The following is a 24,795-nucleotide window of genomic DNA, read 5'->3' as shown; positions in this document are numbered from 1 at the left end:
AGTGAGAGATCTTCTTGGCATTTGCATGCTATTCTCTGTTTTGGTCACCTTCAGCTAAGCCTGTTATTCTGATATGCTCTGCCAACTGCTCAGTGCTGTGGGGTGCTTCAAGTTACTGAAGCAAAGTTGGCAAATCACTCTGAAATTTAAAAATCAGACCCATCTCTGCCTTTATGCATTTCTAAAAGCCAGGGAACACAATGGTAAAGTTGATCTTTTCAAGTTTTTCTAAACTAATACTTAAAAAGCAAAGGGTGAGTTTCCCCACCCCTCCTAAAACTAGCAATACTTGTACTGGGATCCTTAAAAACTTAAGAGAAAGTATCATGGTTAAATAGGCATTTGTCACAAAAGATGGGCTACAGATTGCCCATCATAGAATTCATGGGAATTTCTACTTATGTAGAAAGCATTCTCTGATTCCTCCAGCAGGCAAAGGTTTTTGAACTTCAGTAACATCTCTGCAACAAAAAATAGCAGTTTGTCCTATTTTATCTTTCATGAGCTAGTATCTATCATACTGGAAGTAGAGATGATAAAACTCCAAGGCTTAAGGACAAAATCAACACTTCCTATAGCCAAAGAGTGCCCATAAGTGCTCCATGCATGTTTAGAAAGAGGAACTAAAATACATTTAAAACAGAGCTTTCACCCAAGGAAGACACTCAGGTGAGAGATTCACATAGTTGGCCATCAGGTCAGCGTGATGCTCTGGGAAGAGCCCTTCTGACAGGGATTTGAAAAATGCATGAAATCACAGAAAATACTTTGCCTCCATATTCACTGATTGCTATTTTTTGTTGCAATGGCAAACTGAGTGGATTCCCTGAGTACTGGGGTTGAGGCAGCAGCTGCCTAGGATAAGGAATGTTTCCAGGCTAAGAGGGCAAATGAGTGTCTTACCCAATTGCTTGGACATTAAGAGGAAATTGTTTACAGTAACACTGAGCAGTTCAGGCTTTACCTCCGTAAGAATGACCTGCCAGATCTGAGTATTTCTTTTTTTATTAAAAGGGGTTCTCTAGAATAGACTGTAAAGACACTTTGCATTGAAGTCAAAGATAAATAGAGATGTGACTGGATTCTACCAGTGGGACACAAACAGCTTAACCCAAAGTGGGTCTGCTGTAAAAACCAATACATTTGCATTTTAGCAATTTGATCTGGACCAAGTCTGTGATGCATTACAATGCTGGGATCAAATCAAGCTTTTCTGGAGGTAATCCAAACACAACAGGAGGCTATGGGAACCCTACTGCATGGAGTTCCTCTACTGCTGTTTAACTGTGCTAACCTCCTGAACCATAAAGGGTAATTAAAAGTCATCTGCACATGAAGCACTCAAAGTGTAAATGGGAAGCACAACCGTGGCTTCTAGCAGAGGGGAGAAGAAATGTCTGGCTAACCACTCCACTCAGGTGCTTCTTACTTTCCTGGACAGGATGGGTCTACCTCTATTGAGATCCAATTTTGACTAGGATTCCATACTTACAGGTGGCTCTCCTGAACACATTCCAGGGCAGCCTCTGCCTTCTCCTATTTTTCACCACATCTGCGACTAATCCTTGTAGACTAATCCTTATAGACAGTCCTATGATTTTCGGACAACACAGGGCAGAGAGGCTGTACCTAAATAGATTACATTACAAGCAACTTGTTATGGCCTCCAGAATGTTTACCTAGACATAGGACTTTTCTTTTCTGCAAACCCCATGGGAGGCAGATCACAGAGAACCAGTGGACTAGTCTCCTGGTCTTAATGCCTTCCTGCTCCAGCTGACCTATGTGTTTCCTGGTGGCCAAAAGCAATGCCCAGAACTGGTAGAGAAAGGAAAAGAAAACCAAGTACAATTTATCTCTGATCTCAAAAGTAGTCTAACCAGTTCTGAGAAATAAGCTGGTTCTAATTTTAACTAAACAATAATGTCTGGCCCTCATTTTAAAAAGGCATTTTCATCGAGGATGTGCGTATCATTACTTCAGCACATAGGCGAACATTTGGGAATATGGCTTAGGGGGTAAGATTTAGTTTTAAGCTTTCTTCAAAAACCCCTTAGCAGCAGGCAAATCCAGTGATTTCAGAATTAATTATTTTGATGTCAGTCCTTTTTTCAAGGGTGAAGAAAAAGAGTTGGGGCCCTGGCTCCAAGACACCAAAAAAGGAAAGGTGGTAATTTTCTTATGTTTTTTGAACTGGCCTCCATAGAAAAAGAACCAAATCAAAATTTAACTAATTCCCAATTGATTCCCTCTCCCAAAACTGCACAAATCTGCAAGCAAGATTATTTTTAAAAAGAAGCAACATAAAAGTATCAGAGGTATGTGCCTGTGAAGAAACAGGAGTGGAAGGAATACAAAAGTTGGATAGTATCAGATATCTACTCTACCAAACTAGAATCAACCCTTTACCTTTTTCTAATGCAACACGTAGCAGAAAGTTAATTTGTATTACTCTCTTACCTTTATACCATGCTCAGCCTAGAACTAACCCAAATGTCAACACCTGAAGAGCATCACAAAGATTCTTTTATTGTTAAGCACAGTTGGAATTTCTGAACTCATTTCATATCACCTTTAGCTTTCTTGACAGATGTTTAAAAATAGTTAAACTATTCCTAGGCAAATTGATTTATGAGATACTTGGGAGTTTTCAGGGATGAAATGGAGGGATTCCCTTCATAACAGCAAGCAACCTCTGCTACTTCTGAGAATTCAGTGACATTTTATTCAAAAAGAGTCCAAGAAATTTGAGAAGATTTGAACTAGAAGAAGGTAAACAAATCTGGAATAAAAGTCCAAAATTACCGCCATCCCAAATAGTTCAACCATGGGGAAAGTCACTCTGTAAAAGTGTTTTACAATGTGGCAAGAAAGGGCATGGTGACATTTTGAGGTCATCAGTTGACACATAGGCCTCATCTTCTCTATCAAGCCCTATAGACTGGTGGTGGCTGCCTAGAATATTGGGGTGAGAATTATGAGGCTAAGTCTTATCTACAGAAACAAGGATCATGATTGATCAATGATTTTTCTTTTCTTGCCATGATTTATTCATTCATTCATATATTCAACAAATAATTGCTGAATGCTAGCAATTGTGTTAGCAACAGATAACACAATTATCTCTTAGAGATCAATGATGAGCAAAAAGTCATGTTACTATATTCTCAGTCCTTATGGAGTTCAAAAACTAGCAAGGCAGATAGCTATTATTAAAATCATCACAAAACAAATGTAAAATTGTATCTGTTACAAGTGCTGTAAAATGGATAATATATGTGCTGAAAAGTGTCAACTTGGCAGATTTGACCCAATTGAGCAAGTCCCAGAAGGCTTCCCTGGAGAAGTGATGTTGGACTGAAATTGAATGGATGAATAGGCATTAACTAGGTAAAGAAAAGAGGGAAAAACATTCCAGGCAAAGGAAAGGGTACATGCGAGATACAGAGCACATTGGTTTAAGTTTGTATTTATCCTAACACCTAGAGGAGCCTGGGAAGGGTTTTCAGCAGTAAGGACTGGAGGGTGATGAGTGTAACCTGAGATTTATCTTTAGAAAAGATTATGTTTCTGCCCACTGAAGTTTGAAAACAGCTGGCCTGGCCTGGAGGCCAAATGTACTTCTTCTCCTAGGCACAGGCAACCCCCAGTGTAGGCCAATAGCAGGGGAACAGCCTCTCTTGTCTACCTGCATGCCTCTTGACAGCAAGAAAAGTCAAGATTTGGACTCTGATGGTGTGTTGTTGAAACTGCCAGAAAGTCAGGGAGGGTATTTTGTCATCAGCCCTACTCCCTCCCACACTACTTAAAAATCTCATCAGGTATGACAGGCCGATTCTGGCATGAGTTCTCTTTTGTGGCTCCAACGGAAGTAGCAGTGTTTCCTAAAAAGGCAAGTCAAGCACCTTGAGACTCCATGGAGGCTGGAGCTAGGGGATGTGGAAAGTGAGCACACTAGGGTAGCCTTAAACAGGCCAGTCCATAGTGGTGACTAGGGGAGCCCTCCCTGTTCTGAGACTGCAGAGCTAGTATATTCTGCTTCCTAATTGCACAGAAGTTCTGCCTCAGAATACACCACTCTTAGCAGATCCTGCACAGGAGTCCTACAGTCTACTCCACCCATTCCCACTCTGACAACTTACTTCCTTGCCTCCTTGCTCTCTCTACATCAGCCATATTAGGCTCCTTGCTATCCCCCAAACACACCAGCACACTTCTGCTTCATTCCCTCTGCTGGAAAATCCTTCCCCTAGACATCTACATGGCTCATTCCCCACTCCCCCCAATCTTCAAGTCCTTGCTCCAATGTCTCCTTCCCAATGAGACCCATCCTGTCTACCCTATTTTAAATTGTCACCAGATCCTTGATCCTACCCTAGAACTCCTGTTTTGCCTTATACTAGTCTGTATTTTTCTTCTTTTCTACCATATAATTTATGTATTATGTCTATTGTTTATTGCCTTTCTCCCCCTATTAAAAAGTAAGCCTCTCTGGGTGTGATGGCTCATGCATAACAATCCCCACACTTTGGGAGGCCAAGGTGGGAGGATTGCTTGAGTCTTAGAGTTCAAGACCAGCCTGGGCAACCTAGCGAGACCTTGTCTCTTCTAAAAATAAGAATAAAATAAGCTAGGCATGGTTGTGCACACCTGTAGTCCCAGCTATTAGGGAGGCTGAGGTGGGAGTATCGCTTGAGCCCAGGAGTTGGAGCTTGCAGTGAGCTGTGATCGTGCCACTGCAGTCCAGCCAGGGCAATGCAGTAAGACCCTATCTCAAAAAAAAAAAAAAGTAAGCTCCACAAGGAAGCAGTCTTTATGTGTTTTAGTCACTGATGTATTCCATGCCTAGCACTGTAACACGGAGCAGGCAGTCAGTAAATACTTGTTAAGTTGAATTCCAATGTGGCAAACATGACACTTGGTCTCACCAAGCTGCACACTCCTATTATCCCCATCACCCTGGACAGGTTGGGAGTCATAAGCTGAACCACTGGAACTGGATTTCTCTGATGACATCTGTGAGGTATGGAGGCTGATCATGGCTCACAATGTTGCTTTAGGGAGTCAGTGTTCAGCCTAGCCACAAGCAAGATCTCAGCACTCCTGCAGCACCAGGGTCAACTCTGCACCAGATATGAGTGGTTTGATAGTGATTAAGTCATATAGTCTCTTGGACTTTGGTTTAATCACCTCAAAAATAAGGATGATGCTTTTCTCATTGGATCAGGCAAAATATCTGTTATAGATGATTCCCCAGCACCTGGCTGAGAATCTGGCACAGGTAGGTAGGCAATAAGTTGGTTGATTATAAGGAAAAAATGAGATGATGTTTGTAAACTTATGTAACCATAAAGCACTTGGCATAGAGCCTGGAAAATGGTAATCATGCATTCACTCACACAACAAATATTTACTGAGCACCTACTACGTGCCTGTCAATAACTCAGTGACTTGTGTTGGTCTGGGAAAGGGAGAGACTTTCTGTATAAGTTGAGGTCAAAAGGCTGCCTGGGCTAGGCATGGTGGCTTACGCCCATAATCTCAGTACTTTGGGAGGCCGAGGTGGGAAGACTGCTTGAGCCCAGGAGTTTGAGACCAGCCTAGGCAATATAGTGAAACCCCATTTCTACAAAAAAATATAAAAATGAGCTGGGAAAGGTGGGGCATGCCTGCTGAGGTGGGAGGATCACTAGAGCTCAGGAGGTAGTGGCTGAAGTAAGCTGTGATTGTATCACTGTACTCTAGCCTGGCTGACAGAGTGAGACCATGTATTGAAAAAGGAAGGCAGTCTGAAGAGGGTGACATCTCTCATAAGCCAGTCTGCCTCAATATCTGCACAGAAGACTGAGCAGGCCAGGCAGGTGGCCTTCCCCTCTCATTGGCCCTGAAAGAGCTCTTCTCTTCCAAGTCAGCCATGCAGATCAAGACAATTGAGATCTGGGACTCATCCTCCCGGGACTGCCCTCCCTCACTGATATCTATGTGGGTTGCATACACAAAGCAAGCAAATTTCATAAGTGCTATGGGCGTCTTCAGTGCAGGCTGGGACCTGGGGTCCAGGGTTTCTGACATGTCTGCTCACTGCTCCACAAGTGCTTTGGCTTTAGGAGAGGAGGACCAGGAAGGCTTAGGTGTCAAGGTCTATTTGCTCTTTCTGCCACAGTTGCCACAGCTCAACAATGTGTTCTCAACATGTGCGCAGCTGTGTGCAAAGCAGTAATGATGAAATCAAAATTAAACTACCTCTGAGGGTTGGCGGTGATAATATCAATTAGTAGTAGTAGCAATAATAGTAGTATTAATAGTAATAGTAGTTGCAATAGCAGCTTACACATATGTTGCACCTATTATGTGCCAGGCATATGCAAAGCACTCAGTTTACCTTTCACCTCACAATAACTCTTTGAATTGTTAGCCCAATTTACAGATGAGGAAACTGAGGTTCAAGAAGGTTTAGTATCTTGCCTGTAATCACTCAGCTAATAAATGCCAGAAACAGGATTCACCCTCAGCAGCTCAACTTTGGATGTCATCTTTTATGATCATTTGGCAAAGGGTCTCCTTAAGTATTATGGTGTATCCAACTGTGAGGCTGAGCAAGATACCCATCCTCTCTGGGCCTCTGGCTCCTTCTCTATAAGAGTATCAAATGCTCAGTCTTACTGGGAGGTGATGAGTTGATGTATGTAAAGCCCTTATACCCATGCCTAGTACATGATGAGGGCTCAAAAGTATTAGTAATTGTTGTCGATGTGATCAAATAGCCTAAGCCTAAGGACTCCAGGCAGAACCTACTGTTTGTGAACAGCTGGAGAACATTCTTCAATGGTGTTTTTGGCATCTACTTTAGGTTTATGAAGATAAGGAGATCTCACAATTTCTGGGAATACCATTCTGCTTGACACTCTGAATTTCTCCCTGAACCTGGTGGGTGGTGCATGTGCGGAATCCAGTAGACTATCTAAAGCCTGAGCCCCATCACTTACAAGCTGTGAGTCGTTGCACTGGTTATTCCACACCCTGAGCCTCAGTCACGCTCCCTAGAAAAGGGAGATAATGCTGCACACACTCACATGGTTGCTGTGAGGACTATGGGACAACATCTCTGAGGGACACTGGATATAAGACCTAGCAGAAATTCTCAATAAAAGGGGATTATTTTGATAGCACATTAATCATTGTTCCTAGAGGCATTATCATTGGCAGTAAGGATACTGAAATTCAGGTGACTTTTCCTGCTCTTTGGTGGGTGGGGTGAGGAAGGATATCAGACCTAAATCACCAAGGAGCCCATCCTCTTCCTTCACTGCATCCTTCTCCACAACAGCCCTTTAGACACTGCCTTAGCACATACAGGAGCTGAACTCTGCATAGCTGGGGTTTCCCAAATGTACCCCATGACACCAAAAACCAAGCTTGTTGTAAAGAATACAGGCTTTGTGCAGGTTCCTAGGAGCAAATTGAAGGACTATGCTCAATCCTTACTGGAATCGAGAAGTGAATTTTCATGATGCTGGGAAAGAAAAAAGGTAGCCTTAAAAATTCCTTATTGGGAAAAGTAGAGGGGAACATGAGGAGCAAACTGTCTAAGAGAAAGAAAGAAAAAATTATCCACTCTGCCTGGTAAGAAGGCTTCTGGCAGCTCTGCAGCTCCACCAAGCTAATTCAGCAAGAGCTGACCCTATCAGGTGATCAAAGTCTGGAACCATTGATATATACACAATAAATGAAATGACACTGCAAATCATGATATAATGCTACCATCTATGGTCTCAGACTTTATGGCCACAGAATACTGAAAATCATCAAAAGTGGTGAAGGTCAAGGTTGGATGAGCTCTTATGCACCCCCACCCCCAATGATTGGGGCAAGTGTCTCCTTAGAAGCTGACTGACCTGAGACCTTTGGATCATGTATGCATCGTAGCTGGACCAGTGGTATTTGGCTGTAATATCTGGACTGTAGCCAGCACCACAAAAGCATGGTATTTTCAAGCTCAAGGGCTGTTTCTTAGGTCTGTAAACCTGTGGGAGAAACCTATAATGGTTAGGTGCAGGAGAGGAGGGTGCAAGGAAGGAATTAGGGAAAAGCAAAGAAGGATGCTCATTTTGACTTTCTGTGGCCAAGTAGGTGGAAAACCCAGTGTAAAAGATGCACAGCTCCAAAAAAAGAGGTCAGGTGTAAGCAATCTCTGACCCCTGAGGCCAGCGTTAGCAAGGCATACCATTCTGTGGAATGATCCCAGTGTCTTGCAGTGACTGGGACTCTCCCTCTACAAGGACAAGGTGCTCAGGCACAGTAGCGGTCTCTCTCTCTCTCTCTCTCTCTCTCTCTCTGTCTCATTCTGTGTCCCTCTCACTGTCTCTGAACAAGGCAACCCCATGAGAAATAACTCTGGTGCAGGGCCAATGTATGTCTTTTCCTTCCTGAGAGGGAAAAGGGTTAGTCACATTGTAAGCGGAGGGGACTTAATCCTTCAGGCTTCCTTTCCACTCACTTTGCCCATGGCGCTTGGCACAGATCACTCTAGCAGGCAGAGAGCCTGCCCCAGGGACTGAGTCAATTTGGAGGCACTCTACATGGTAACTGTGTGGCCATTAGAGAGCTTCAGAGCCACATATGGCCCTAGGTAAAATGTGGTAGCCACCCTGCAAGGCCATAAACCATTGAGCTGACTGAGTTTCATAATGAACTCGAATCTTAGTGAATATCTTTAATCATTGCTTACAAGAGTCACCAAGTAATATGAGGAAGATAAATATCTAAAGATTTCATGGATGATTTTCCAATATGCTTCACATGTAATTATTTCCATTTAAGCCACTTCCAGAAAACCTTCCAGAGAGCAAGGAATTTTCTGCACAATTTAGAACTATGCCCCTGCTTCCATGTCCCTCAAAACAAATACAGTGGCCTAGAGGGGCAAAAACAGAGGATAATGGGGCAAACAGGTGATTTTTAAAAAATAGTGTGAATTTAATGGCTGGGTAGTCTCTAAGCATAGTCTGGCAGTGCTAGAAGCTGGGAGATGCTCCTTGGCTGAAATGTATCAGAGGAAATAGTCAAAGAACTAAAGTTGAAAGAATAGAGAGAAAGAAACCTAAAAACCTGGATGAGGGCAGTTCTTTACAGGGACCAGAAAGTGAGCAAGGCAGAGATAACAGGTCCAACAGGAAAGAAGTTTGCCCAGAATTTAATTATAAGTTTCTAGAATTTAATCAGAAGTCAAACAAAGTCCACTGGAAGAAAGAAAGCTGAGAGCTACTTTTGGGGAGATGACGCTGACACAAAAGAAAGGAAAACAGCACTGGTTGCAAACCACACGATCCCAGCCACATGCACATAAACACAGAAAAACAGTAAAATGCTGTTGCAGCGACAACTGGGTCCATTGCACTCCTACCTGGTTTTAGCGGCTTGAGCCCACAGGATGGACATGGGAAATGAAGAGTGGCTAAAATCCAGAGAAAGCCCACAAAGCCCCAAACCCAGTAAAACACACCTGTCTTGCAGGAGGCCCCACCTGCTGCTTTAATTGATGTACTAGTCGGTCTTTTTCTCGCTTGAGGGCCATGACTTCTTCCTGCGTCTTTTTCTTTTTGGAGGCAGACAATTCCAGCAAGGCAATGTTTGCATCTTTTTCACTGATGGCTGCAAGTAGCGCTTCCTGTCTGGTAAAATAAAGATTATTGAGATCATTTTTGTAAAATAAAAAACCCCAAACAATTGGCATTTATAGTTGAAATGAACCACAGAATATTGTCTCAATGGGAAGAAATTATGAATAATACTTAAAACGAACTAGCTCTTTGGCTTTCAGAATGGACAGAGTAGTTTGGGTCAGAATCCCTGAGACTGCACACTGCAGCCACTGAGAGAGGAACCTTTTAATGGCTTCATAGATGTAGCCACATATTAGAAATGGGAGGGGACAAATCTGAGCATTCATTGCCGACACATTTATCCACCCATCCATCCAACATACATACATTCATCTATCCATCCATCAATTTGCCAAGAGTCTTAGTCTGTTTTCTGTTGTTATAAAGTAATACCTGAGACTGCATAATTTATAAAGAAAAGATGTTTATTTGGCTCATGATTCTGGAGATTGGGAAGTTTAAGGGCATGGTGGTAGCTTCCAGCAAGGGCTTTTGTACTAACATGGCAAGAAAAGTAGAAGGACAAGTGAGCAAGTGTGAAAGAGACCACAAGATCAAGCAAAACTTGCTTTTATAACATCCTGCTCTCTCAAGAACTAATTCACTCCTGAGACAAGAGAATTAGTCCATTTGTGAGGGCTCCACCCTCATGATCCTCATGATCTAAGTACTTCTTAATGCCCCTGCCTTTTAATACTGTTATGTTGGTAATTAAGTTTCCATCATATGAACTTTTGGGGGATATATTCAAACTACAGCACCAAGTAAGGTTCTAGATACTCTGAGAAAACCCCCAAAACTGGGTAGCAATTTCACCTATTACTTTTTTCATGAAAGATTTTCTTTTGAAGGCAGACAGAGATATTTACTGGAAACCCTGTTCTATTTTCAATGCATTTAGTGATGCTCCCTTGCCATCCCACCAAAAACAATTACTTCATCTGCCTTCCTTGTTTCAGTAATTACACTACCATCCACTAAGCAGCACAAATCCTGAACTTAGAAGTCATCCCTGAGTTCTTTCCTTCTTTCTCTATCCAGAGCCAATCCACTGACAACTTCAGTAGGTTTTACTTGAAAGTATGCCCCTTATCTAAACTCATGCACTACTATAAAAACATCAACCAATCATCAGCATCACTCACTGGGGACCACTACAAAAGCTTACTCATTGATCTCTCTGGTAAAGAGAGTAAAGTCATCTTTCAAAACATTATAAGCCCAGATTCCACCATTCTATTGTGTAAAGATGCATTGCATCACTCTTTAGACTTGAAATCCAGACCCTTTATTGATGCTTGCAACACATTACACTAACCAGCACTGACAACCTCTCTGAGGGCCTCTGTTCCTCTTCTCTTTCCTCAATCATTAGGCTCCAGTGCATTTCGTTCCAGGTCTCTGCTAGTCCTCGGAAATGTTACCCTTGGCCCTTCACGTCACAGGCTTCACCTTTCTATGCTTTTGCCTCACACAGCTCTTATCTTCCAGGTGTGTGACTGACTACTGACTTAGACTGCCTCATGTCCAAGTCGGTCACCTGTCACATTACACTACATTATTTTATAGCACTCTTTGTCACTTGATAGCATCTTATTTATTATTTGCTTTGTAGACTTGATGCTCCATGAAACTGGGACCTCTATCTATCTTGTGCACCACCAATTCTCAAGCTTCTAGAAGATCCCTCAGTACATAGCGGGTGCCCAAAAATGTTAGTTCAAGGAAGAGGAAAGTTCATTTTTTACTTTTTACAGACTTTTAAAGATATCACCAGACACCTCTTCCTCTCATTTTTAACTAATTAGAATGCTTTGTTTCCTGCTTAACCTATAGTCATCACTTATTCAGAGAAGTTTTAAAGTTGCCTCCTTCAATCTTTACGGTATAATTTTATGACCACATCTGTCACAAATTTTAACCTGGAATTTTCTGGGATGATTTTTGAGTAGGAAATAGCTCTCCTGGGTGTGTTTCATTGAATCCTCCTTTCCTCTGGGAAAGTCTTATCCTCATCATTTGTGTCTCTTCTGAAACATTCTAGCTACTTTGGAAGACCCCGCAGCCCCAAGGAAGCCTCCACACTGAGAACTTCCCTCACACACAATGCCCAGAACTAAAACCTGGTCATGATCCTGTTTTGCCTTTCTTTAATCCCCATCACCAGACCAGGCCCTCTCCAGATGTTTGGACAAGGTGGTCATTATTTGGATCTCAGATTATTCCCCTTTTCACTGCAGGGATTTATATGGAGTTTTCTGGGCCCCGCTAATGCCTGGCAGTAGGAGCTTCTGTTTGAAGCTCACGCAGATGTGTGAGCAGCAGAACGTGTCAGGAAATATCTCCATTTTCCAGAAGAAAAGCAGGGCAGGCTGGACTACCACCAGCAGCATTAATATCCAGCTTCACAGAGCCTGTCTGCTTTTGGATAACAGCTGAGACAATAGACATGCTTGCGGCTCCCAGCCAGTGCATATTTATACAGAGGGCGAAGCTGAAGAGGCTATACAGACTTTAAATCAGGGAGAGTCTATTTGCTATCTGCTATTCCAAACTTTAGCTACAATGCACAAGGTGACTGCAATATTTTATCCCCTCTGTTACAAACTGAAATATCTAAGTGAAGCTTTTTTAATGAAAACAAACTAAAGGACCGATATTAGGAAAATTGGGGATTGGAGGTAAACTGACTACACCTCTACAACTGCATCTTTACAGACATATGCAGGTATTTAAAATGCTGATTTAAAAACCTAAGTGACGTGAAAATATTTATGTTTGTTGAGAAACAATTCTCTGCGAGTGAGTCTGTCATGTTTCTGTGCATTTTACAAGCACAGACACTATTTTCTTTTCTGATAATCTTTCAAGGCCGTTTGTACAGTGACTAGCTTTGAAAGACAGAGGTGGTTTTTCTTTTTGGATCAAAGGGAAGACACGCTTACTGCCCCATATAATAGTGTCTCCTTTCAGAGCAAAAGGCAGGCAGGCATGTTACTGCCCATCTCAGGGTTGCCCTCCTATAATACAAATGACTACGTATGTGTTCATCCAGTCCATCCAACTGGCCTCCATGGGACTTGGAGCAAGGAGAATCGACACAAATATACTAATTCTTCACTCTGTGCCATGAGCAATAAAGTCCTTTATCTTTGGCCTAGAAGCCTCTTGTCATCTGCCTGCATCCATGGAACTGAGGCAGGCTAACCTGTTAGGATACCAGTAGGGAAGATCTTAGACCCTTCATAGTTCTTGACATACAAATGTATATCCAAAATGATCCCTAAAACATAAAGCTATACAGATAGGAAAAAACAGGGACAAGAAGGAAGTATACCAAAATGATAATAATCACCATTTCAAGGTGACGGGATGAATGAGGCATTTGTTTTTTTGTTTTTTTGTTTTTTACTTTTTTCTGCTTATACTCTTAAGCATTATTCTCAGAAAATATCCTAAGAGTAAACATTTAAAACTTGTAAGTTAGGCTTTCGGTCATCAAGTAAACTGCAGGTACATGGTTCAAAATCTTAGCAGGTGTGTAATTTGCTCATTTTCCCACCCAGGTTATCTATAATATGTTCTGTCTGTCCTTCCATTCTTTATGCACAGATAGGCACACACACACATTTTCACACACACACAATGTCTGATACAATCTACATCATCTACCACTTGGAAAACTGTAGTAGTCTCCGAACCAGACACCCTGTGTCTACTTTCAGCCTGCTTTAACCCATTTTCCCTTTCTAGGTCAAAATTTGAGATTATATAGCTTTAATAACTGTCAAAAGTCATCATCAATCCAAACAATAATCATTTAAAAAAATATTTTACTTTAAGTTCTGGGGTACATGTGCAGAATGTGCAGGTTTGTTACATAGGCATATACATGCCATGGTGGTTTGCTGCACCCATTAACCCATCATCTACATTAGGTATTTCCCTAATGCTCTCCCTCCCCTAGCCCACCAACCCCCGACAGGCCCCAGTGTGTGATGTCCCCTCCCTGTGTCCATGTGTTCTCATTGTTCAACTCCCACTTATGAGTGAGAACATGTGGTGTTTGGTTTTCTGTTCTTGGGTTAGTTTGCTGAGAATGATGGTTTCCAACTTCATCCATGTCCCTGCAAAGGACATGAGCTCATCCTTTTTATGGCTGCATAGTATTCCATGGTGTATATGTGCCACATTTTCTTAATCCAGTCTGTCATTGATGGTCATTTGGGTTGATTTCAAGTCTTTGCTATTGGGAACAGTGCCGCAATAAACATACATGTGCATGTGTCTTTATAGTAGAACGATTTATAATCCTTTGGGCATATACCCAGTAATGGGATTGCTGGGTCAAACGGTATTTCTGGTTCTAGATCCTTGAGGAATCACCATACTGTCTTCCCCAATGGTTGAACTAATTGACACTCCCACCAACAGCATAAAAGTGTTCCTATTTCTCCACATCCTCTCCAGCATCTGTTGTTTCCTGACTTTTTAATGATTGCCATTCTAACTGGCATGAGATGGTACCTCATTGTGGTTTTGATTTGCATTTCTCTGACGGCCAGTGATGATGAGCTTTTTTGCATACGTTTGTTGGCTGTATAAATGTCTTCTTTTGAGAAGTGTCTGTTCATATCCTTCACCAATTTTTGACGGGGTTGTTTTTTTCTTGCAAATTTGTTAAAGTTCTTTGTAGATTCTGGATATTAGCCCTTTGTCAGGTGGGTAGATTGCAAAATTTTTCTCCCATTCTGTAGGTGGCCTGTTCACTCTGATGATAGTTTCTTTTGTTGTGCAGAAGCTCTTTAGTTTAATTAGATCCCATTTGTCAATTTTGGCTTTTGTTGCCATTGCTTTTGGTGTTTTAGTTATGAAGTCTTTGCCCATGCCTATGTCCTGAATGGTACTGCCTAGGTTTTCTTCTAGGGTTTTTAATGGTTTTAGGTCTCATGTTTAAGTCTTTAATCCATCTTGAGTTAATTTTTGTATAAGGCGTAAGGAAGGGGTCCAGTTTCAGTTTTTTGCATATGGCTAGCCAGGTTCGCAATACCATTTATTAAATAGGGAATCCTTTCCCCGTTGCTTGTTTTTGTGTAGATTCTAAAATTTAGGCTTTTAAGCTTTAACACTTATTTCACCTCTCATAATACCACAAAAAATCCCAACGAATTAATTTCTAATTTTCACTTGACTGTCAGAGAAAAACATATATCAATTTCTAATTCTCTACAAATGTTATTAAATACAGTTCCAAGTCAAATTAGCCTTAATTATCAAACCTCAAAGTACATTTAAAATCTTTTTAATAAAATTACATTTAAAGCCACTCACCAACCTTAAATTAATATTCATATAAAAAAATCTATTTTGCTCTTTGTAACTTTCTCCTTATTGTATTTTTGTTTTATTTTGTTTTGCTTTTGCCTAACAAATCTATTTTTATAGATATTGGCATTATACAATCATAGAACTCTAAATAAAATTAATGTAACTAAGATTATCTATATTTTCAAACCCTCATTTAAATACTGACCATAAACTAATGATATTTTCCCCAAAAATAACTTGATTGAGATCTACATTCATTAATTCTAGTCCATTTAAATCAAAGGGTCATTAGTAGAAGATAAAAAGGTATATAAAACTAGAGAAATGAGAGCATTTCAGACTTCAGGATATTTGGCAAGGCATTCAGAAGCTTATCTGGCTATTTGTATAGAGATGGCAGGCCTAGAATTAAACAAAATCTTAATTCCAGGCTAACAGAGCCATTGATTTGGTTTTTGAAGCAAGAAGTTTTACAAAATGAGTTACAATAACTCCTTCCTTCTCTCTCTCTCTCTCTCTCTCTCTCTCTCTCTCTCTCTCTCTCTCTCTGTCTTTCTTTCTGAGGTGGACTCTCACTCTGTTGCCCAGGCTGGAATGCAATGGTGTGATCTCGGCTCACTGCAAGCTCCGCCTCCCAGGTTCATGCCATTCTCCTGCCCCAGCCTCCCAAGTAGCTGGGACTACAGGTGCCCGCCACCACGCCCGGCTAATTTTTTGTATTTTTAGTAGAGATTGGGTTTCACCGTGTTAGCCAGGATGGGCTTGATCTCCTGACCTCGTGATCCGCCCACTTTGGCCTCCGAAAGTGCTGGGATTATAGGCGTGAGCCACCGCGCCTGGCCAACTCTTTCTTAAGTTAATAGACTTTAGCTAAGACAGGTTGAACATCCTGAATCCAAAAATCCCAAATCCAAAGAACTCCAAAATCCTATATGCTTTGAGCACCAACAGGACATTCAAAGACAATACTCATTGCAGCATTCTGGATTTTTGGATTTGAGATACTCTATTGGTAACTGTAATACAAATATTCCAAAATCTGAAAAAAATGTGAAATCTGAAATACTTCTGGTCCCAAGCATTTCAGATGAGGGATACTCAACCTGTAATTTAAATCACTGTGAGCTAACTGTGTACAGTTATGGGTTTTCATTATCCCTGCCTTAAAGGTCAGGTTTGTTTTGAGGATGGGTATACCGAATATAATTTTATAAAAACTAATTTCATTTTGCCATTCCTATGTCAGATTCTACACTTTTACAGTTCCCATGAGCCAGATTGCTGATACAATGACAGAAAGCACCTACCAAGAAAATCACAAACACTGAAATAGATTAGGAAGCTTATATTAAATATCCTTGCTTTTTTTTTTTTTCTCATGGCAAATTTTGGTCCAGCCATTCAAAAACTGGAAACACTAAAATACCACCAGTTCTGATGTACCATTTTTTTTTAAAAAGGCTCCACTTTAAAGAGTATACCAGTGACAAGACACTTGGATATAAACTGGAAACAAAAAAACCATTATTTTCCCCAATGAAAGAATTACCTTCTAGAATCAAGATCACATTTATATTGCTTCAAAAATTATTACTGTCCCATCAATCTGAAGAAGTTCCATAAGCTTGAAATCATGTTCAGTCTATCCCTTTTGCCTTTTTATAGACAACATGAAAAGTACATATATGCCCATTCTTAGACAGTTAGTAGGTTTAAGTATATACCAAAGACTTGCAAAATTATCTTGAGAACATTGCCATCCTCAAGTACCAATTACTAAAGTGATCTATCTATGCCCCCAAAATGTAGCTTAAAATATGAAAAGGAAGCCCACATATGCTAGGAAGGAAGATAAGATAATGTGAAGAGAAATAAATCTATAAGAGTCTGCTGAATGCCAAGCTAAGAAAGTGTATCATAGACAGCATTTTATCAAAGTGCAGCCTAAACAAATGTCAAGGGGAATAATTTCTTTAACAAATATGGGCAACAACAGAGGAAAAAAGGGGGAAATTCTGTGCCCTGTCATACGTTTAGTCAGGATTAACAATGGATAAAAATATGTGCAAGAACACATTTAATAACCCTAAACTGTCATTCAGTGTGTAGGAGGTAATCAAGATACAGCTAATAAAACACCAAAAAAAATGGTTTTAACCACCCTGAAAAAAAAAAAAAAAAAAAAAACCCTCCATGGAATAAAACAAAACAGGGCTGAAGGGCATCTCCTGCCAAGATAAATGCCTTCTTTTGAGTATCGCCTGTGGCCAGCCCTCACAAAGAGAGCTCCAGGATCCTCTGGTGGTAATACATGACTACCTCACTTATCACAGTCCATTTAAAAGGGAGCTTTGTAAACATTTCTACTTCACTCCCCATTGCTGTCGTTCTATTAATGATGATTTGAGCTCTGAAAGAGGATCTAAAATTAATTTCAGGAGTTGCAAATGAGGCAGGCCAATTAGGAACTATTATAAATTGGATTTGGGAAGAACCATTAACACATTGTTTCTTGTGGGTTCTTGTTTGAGTTAGCTGACCCATCTTTAGAAGTGCATTCAATTACAAAGGCAGATGCTTAAAAAATGCATTCCATTACGAAATGTTTGGATAATGACATATAAGAGAAAGTCTACATTATGTATGGTGCTTAGCCCAGGCAGTCATGTTCTAATCATATTGTGGGGGGAAAAAGTCCGCTGAATCAACTTTTCTCAGCTAATTACTATTTTCTTTCCCTCATGACCCTGAATATTCAACTGTAAGTTCAGTAGGAGGTGACTTCAGACAGATGGTGACGAAAGATCCTATTCAAAACAGTCTCTCTCTCACCCCTGGGGTGAGGGTTGGGTGGAGGTTTGCTGCAATCAACCCTGGAGATAGATGTTCATTTGCCTCCATTTTAAAAGCTGTATTTTCAAATGGCATCTTGAGAAAGAAAAGTTCTTTAATATCAATTAGTATCACCCCTACCCACCAGCAGAATGATGTATGGTATATGCAGAAGGGGCCACGCAGAAAGCAAAGCAGCTCACATGAGGTGGGGCCCACAGGGTGAGATATATTTGAACAACCATGAGTTTCAGCAAGGACAAAGAACAGACCAGATTCGTAAAGGCCAGGCTTTGGCAGCCCAGACTTCTTAATGTGGTTTGCTCCCTGTCGCCCACCTAAAATTGACCTCAAAAAAATAGTTTACTCCAATTACGAAGAATTCTGTCTTTGAAACCTAATAGCACATGACTGGAATTTCCTAACACGGGGGCCATGGAGTCTTGTGGAAGTTCTTTACTCCAAGCACCAGCATCTACCCTGTTCCTTGCTCAGTGCATGAGCCAGGGAGGCAGATGGCCCATCCGCCAGTTCCTCCAGTTCCTCCAACTGGATCAGAACACTCTCAAGTGCCAACGTCATGTGCTTCAGGTCACTAAGAGGGCAAATGCCAGCATCGTTTGGCATCCTGCTACAAAGGGGTATTGGTGAGTCTGAAGCCAACTGATTTTCCCACATAGAAAAGGTCCAAGGCCAGAGGAGGAGTGCCAGGAAGAGCTACTCCCCCCATTCTAAATGTTTCTCTTGAATCCTGTCCTTCTAGAGAATTGATAAAAAGGCAATGAAGGATGGGAGGGACCATTGTCCCAGGCCTTGGCAGTGGACATGTGTGAGACATTGCTCGTTACTATGTGCCTGATCCACCAAAAAAAAAGAAAAGAAAAGAAAAGAAAATATTTCTTTTGAGCACTTTGGCCTATTATGATTTTTTTAAAAAACATACCCACACAAATAAGATATTACTCAAGTTTTTAAGAGGAGGAGGTACTGATCTTTATTTAGTGCTGGGGCTTTGGAAGCAAATGTACCTGAGTTTGAATCTCAGTGATACCTTTTTTCTATGACCCTGGGTAAGTTACTCACTGTCTCTGAAACTTCAAGTTCCTCATAAATAATCTAAGATGGACAATCGTAACTCTCTCTTGGATTGAGGCAGGAGAATATGGTGGAGGCAGGGAACTGAAGGCCATTTCACTCCAACTTCCTAGAACTAAATTAAAAGGAAAACCCTAACTTTCCATGCCTAAGTAACAAAAGGACCAGAGGTTACTCCCTTCCCAAACTCCCACCTTTTCTGCATGGCAAATGGGAAATTGGCTGTCCGCAACCAATCAGACTGATTGCCAGCCCAGTCTTCGCTTGCATGCAAGTGCAACTTTGTGGCTGGGCACAGTGGATCACGCCTGTAATCCCAGCACTTTGGGAGGCTGAGGTCGGTATATCACCTGAGGTCAGGAGTTCGAGACCAGCCTGGACAATATGGTGAAACCCCATGTCTACTAAAAATACAAAAAATTAGCTGGGCATGGTAGCAGACACCTGTAATCTCAGCTGAGACTGATGCAGGAGAATCGTTTTAACCCAGGAGGCAGAGGTTGCAGTGAGAGGAGGTTGAGATCGCACCACTGCACTACAGCCTGGGCAACAAGAGTGAAACACCATCTCAGAAAAAAAAAAAAAAAAAAAGAAGTGCAACTTTGTAACTTCACCTTAGCCTCTGATTGGTTGCAACCAATCAGATGTTTGCACAGGAATGTGACCTTCGTAACTTCGCTTCAGGCTCTGATTGGTTGCTTTCAGACCGGCTGCGGGCCACTGCTTCATTTACCTAAGGTGAGTGCCAAGTGGCCAATGGGAAACCTCTAGGAGGTATTTGGACCTGAGGAGGTTCTGTATCCAGGGCCTGTGACCACTGCTGGGGCCTGCTCCCACCCCGTGGAGTGTACTTTCATTTTCAATAAATCTCTGCTTTCATTCTTTTGTTGCTTCATTCTTTCCTTGCTTTGCTTTGTGTTTTGTCCAATTCTTTGTTCAAAACGCCAAGAACCTGGACAACTTGCAGTCAAGACCCTCTACTGGTAACAGGATCATCGTGAGAATTACATGATCAAGCATGTAAAGATTTTGTTCAGTGCCTGACATGACCACACAAGAAATGCTAGCACTTACTTATTAAATGACACAGACCCCACCAAAGTTAAAGATTCAAAGGTTTTGCATTACTTTCTATGGGCTCCCCTTTATAGTGGATATATCTAAACATGCTCACTGGTCTCTTACTTTCAAGACAAACTTTCAGAGAGGCCTTTAAAATTGGTTTCTGTTATTAAGTTGCACATTTGACTTTCATGAGTTGACATCTGCTCCATAAACAGACATAAAGAAGAAAACAGAGTTTGGAGAGGAATCTGTTGACCATAGAAGAGCTGCATCCCAGACAAGCCAGGCTTGACTTGGCCTATAACTGTCCAACATCATTCCATCCAAATTGATAGGAAAGGCCATGTGGGAAATAGGCAAGACATGATGTCACATAGTTTAAGAAACTGAGAAATAGAAATGTGTTCTGAAAGGAGACTTTTAAAAAGTCAAAGTCAAGTGCAAAATCAAACAAATTCAAAATAAAGATTCTTCCATTGGAAAAAAATACTTTAAAAAACTGGTAAATCTAGGAAGCAGGGAGGGTGAGTGAAATGAAGGGACTTCCATGACACACTGCAATACCCTCTGTTAGTGGTACTGTTAGATGATGGTGCTTGGTCATTCTTGTTATTCCCGTTCAGTAATAAGAAAGCCTCTCTGTTGACCATTCAACTCTGCCAAAGTAGCTTTCTATGTGAAATACACCTAACCGGAATCTCTGGAAAGTTACAGATGAGTAATAATGAGAAAACCAAATACATCTGGACTTCACTGTGGGACAGAGCTTTGTCCAGTATCTGCCTAAACTAAACCTATTGTCCATGGGTGATCAGTTACTGTCAAGAGACTGTCACATTGCATTAACGTTTTGGTTGGAAATGAGTAACTACCAGAAAATAGGTCACTGACATTAAGGCTTCACCCCCATGGCATCCAATCAATTATTTTTTTCTTATTGGTGAAGTGAGGTTATGTGTGTGTATATATGTAAGTTTCTCTAAAACCAGTATGTTTTAATTTCCCCCTCTAGTGTATATTTAAAGCTACTAATATTTATTTGTCAGCCTTTGCACAGAGCAGCAAATTGCACTCCTACGTCTTGAACTAAATATTTCCCTTCTTAATTTGAATATTTTGTGTTAAATCAAACCTTCCATTGTTTATGTTTACATGGAATAGAATATTCCCACAGCTAAATTGTAATAAAAAACAAAACAGATCGTCATGCCATTGCTGTGAGAAGAATATGTGCAGAAGGGGGCACATTCTGGAATTCTGTTAGTGCAACATTCAAATAAAATTGAATTAAGGTTCTGTGAAGGGTTTTTTTTTTTTTTTTTTTTAACGAAGTCTTGCTCTGTCACCCAGATTAGAATGCAGTAGCACAATCTCGGCTCACTGCAACCTCCACCTCCCGGGTTCAAACGATTCTCCTGCCTCAGCCTCCCGAGTAGCTGAGATTACAGGCATGCACCACCACACTCAGTTAACTTTTGTATTTTTAGTAGAAACGGGGTTTCACTATGTTGTCCAGGCTGTTCTCGAACTTCTGACCTCAGGTGATCCACCCACATTGGCCTCCCAAAGTGCTGGGTGAGCCACTGCACCCAGCCTGGAGTGGATCTTTGTAGAGAGAAAACCATAAAAGTGAGTTTATTGGAGCCAGTTTTTATTTATGAGAAGGGAAAAGGCAGTTGTTGTGCTTCTGCACAGGAGAAGGAAACACAGAGTGGCATGTCTGTGTGTGCTGCAGGTGATGGTGGTAGCCAGGCAAAGGATAGGTTTCTGCGAGGGGCAGGAAGGTCTGATCCCTTCTGAGAGAGGGGCTAAACAGATTCCCATCTGTTTATCAAAGACGTTGATTCAATGTTAATCAAAGCTGTTCTCCCTTGCTGTGCCTGCCACAGAACTGGACAGCAATTCAAGACAACCTAGAGGAGACTTTTTGGGAGGGTCAACGAAGCTGATGGCTTTTAAGGCATCCTCAAAGATGCTCAAAGATGCAATTCCTCATGTAAATGTCTAAACAACTTTGTGAAGTCTGGATTTTACGTCTGCCATCTTGTGGCCACTGCAATAAATATTGCCCATTTCAATTTTTTTCTGTAGTTACATCTCTAATAATCTATATTCAAAAAAGGTACCAGAAAGAGTGCTTATTAAAAAAAAAAACATTACACATGGGAGTGAGATCCATGATTCAGGGGGAGCTAGGACATTTCATTTTCAAATCCCCATTCTGCTGACATTTTTCATTCATTTACTAAAGTCTAGTTTCAAATAATTAGCTATCAAATTATCATGTGATACAGGATTGGGACTGCTGAGAAGTCAGTTAAGAGATGACAGGGAAGTTTTAGGTGCCTGTTTTTTTTTTAAAAGAGGTCATTTAATGGACACAGAGTTTCTTCCAAATGAATAACAGTCTCAGCATTTCTGTACTTGCCATACATTTGCTAAGAGAACAACCAGAATAAAATAGATTGTTAAACCAAAGGGGGCTTCATACCTTAAAACTAAGGGAAATTACTTTTCTGGAAATAACTGAACGTCCCAATGAGTGAGATTAGAAATACTTTATTCTACACTATAAGAAAGAGAAATGAGACAAAATTTATAATAGTTCTGTGTTGGGAAGAAATGGTTAAAACGCCACTATGAAAACACAGCCTATCTAATGCACACTCACTAATCATGATTTTGTTGATTGTGTCAATAGAATGGAAAGCAAATACATGTGGTAATTGCCTTTGCAAAGTTTCACCAATGAATCACAGGCTTCAAATGAAAAGGAAGCACAAGAGCATATTCAATGACCACAGATTAATTTCAGAGCCCAAGTTACAGAAGTATAGAACTATGCATCTTCATACATATACCTAAAGCCCTCCACTGCTAAGCAACGGTTCAAAAGACAGGCCAAAGAGCTGCAAGACTCAGCCCATGGATTCCTAAATTATAAAAAGTTATATTTGTTAGTTACCCGAAATTTCTGGACTCATGAATACAATTTGCGGGATGCTACCGGAGTGCTCCTTCCCAGAGTTTGAAGGAACCTGAAACCACACAGCAGCTGCAGAAGGAAAGGGTCTGGTAAACTACCTGGAGGAGCTCCACATCTGGAAAGAATCGCAAGGGAGCCAGCCCAAGAAACAATGGTATAGAAAGCAATCTCAGATTTACAGGATGGGTGGCCTTGTGGCTCATAGAAGTGAAATTTCCACCCTGGGAGGAGCAATTACTGGAAGCAGGAACATTTCAGATAGGAAATTATGAAGTCCAACCTGAAGCAGCTAAACTGAATGTGTTCCTCTAGGGTGGCGGTGGCTGTTTACTGGCCACATAAGCAAAAATAAACCATCCAGGTGGTCAGAAGCAGTTCATCAATTCCTCCAACTCATTCACCACATATTTACTGAGTGCCCACTGTGTACCAGGTACCACGGATGAATGAGGACAAGCAAGACAGAAACCATTCCTGCTTCTCTAACAGCAGAACTCAGAGACTGCTAACACAGTAGAACCCAGAGATTGTCCACAGTCATGAGACAGACTGACCCTGTGAGGATGCCACCAGACACAAAGAAACACCCTTCTGTTACCATCATGAGCAAATGCTGGATCATCAGCAATACCGTGCAAAGAAGATATCCCTGAATCCTGTTTCCCAATTCAAAGGCTGGGCAAATAATCCACATGGCATTTCCCTCTGCATGTATCAAATACTAGGATAATCAACTCAAAAATTCCCTTCCAGCCCATCCTCTTCATACCGTATGCCCAGTATAATCCAGTTGCAATCAGAAGCTCAAAATAAACAAATAGAAACATGAAACCTCATAGTCATAGCTAGTAGGACGAATAATACTAAGTTCACTTTTTTATGGGTCAGAAACAATTGAATATCAGAAATTTCGTATGGTTTAACCAAATAGTCTTCCAAAATATAAGGAGTTTTATTGGTTTCTTTGTTTGCTTACAATATATGTCCATAGACCCTTTTAATTCATTATAATTTTGTATCCTCAGAGATGTAAAAGGTTGAGGTAATTCCCTCTCCACAATATCCAACATACACCCAAGACTGACCACTAGAGGTAATTAACTCAGTCTGCAGAAGGCCTTTTGCACAAATTGGAGGTCGGGGGAGGAGGCCTAGGAACCCAGAAAGGTGACAGAACTCAGTCCTGTAAGAGGGGCTCCCAGGCCTGGAAAACCACTGGTGACCAGACTCCAGCCTGACACTGATTACCACTCCCTGCAATACTGATCTGTTGAATGCTGAGATCAGACCATCTATCTGGCTGGACAACATTGAGGCTTCCCAGCTCCACTGACCAACAACCAAGCACCCCTGTTTAGATTTGAACTTCAAGGCATGAGACATAAGGCAGGGGTCAAGAAGAACGGGGCTGCAGAATACTTAAGGTGAGAGGTGAGGCCAGCTGGACTTCCTGGGTCAAGTGGTGACTTGGGGAACTTTTCTGTCTTACAAAAGGATTGTAAAATGCAACAATCAGGAACTTTTCTGCCTCACAAACCGATTGTAAAATACACCAATCGGTGCTCTGTAGAACGCACCAATCAGCAGCGCTCCATAAAACGCACCAGTCAGTGCTCTGTGAAACACACCAATCAGCAGGATTCTAAAAGTAGCCAATTGTGGGGAGGATTGAAAAACAGGCACTCTGATAGGGCAGAAACGGAACATGGGCGGGGACAAGGGATTAAGAGCTGGCCACCCCAGCCAGCAGCGGCAACCGGATTGGGTCCTCTTCCATGCTGTGGGAGCTTTGTCTTTTCACTCTTCACAATAAACCTTGCTACGGCT

At 41.3% G+C, this 24,795-nt stretch overlaps 1 protein-coding gene across 13 annotated transcripts in view; it reads right to left on the bottom strand.

Annotated features, from left to right (window-relative positions):
- The window catches only part of ERC2 (ELKS/RAB6-interacting/CAST family member 2), a 1,259,367-nt gene that overhangs the window by 225,003 nt on the left and 1,009,569 nt on the right, over positions 1-24,795 (bottom strand). For 10 of the 13 annotated variants that reach the window (XR_001899782.3, XR_001899781.3, XM_031662799.1 and 7 more), the window contains one exon: positions 9,503-9,671. Coding sequence is in view for 10 of the 13 variants with exons in the window: in XM_031662799.1 (XP_031518659.1) it covers positions 9,503-9,671 (169 nt within the window). In the remaining 3 variants the exon portion in view is untranslated. The remainder of the gene's footprint in view (positions 1-9,502; positions 9,672-24,795) is intronic. The other 3 variants (XR_001899786.3, XM_031662800.1, XM_017955372.3) reach the window with 1 other exon arrangement.

This window comes from Papio anubis, chromosome 2 (genome assembly GCF_008728515.1).
Source record: "Papio anubis isolate 15944 chromosome 2, Panubis1.0, whole genome shotgun sequence".
In the NCBI taxonomy this organism is placed as follows: Eukaryota; Metazoa; Chordata; class Mammalia; order Primates; family Cercopithecidae; genus Papio; species Papio anubis.
Note: the sequence above shows the minus strand (reverse complement) of the source record. Positions and strands in the feature narration are given on the sequence as shown.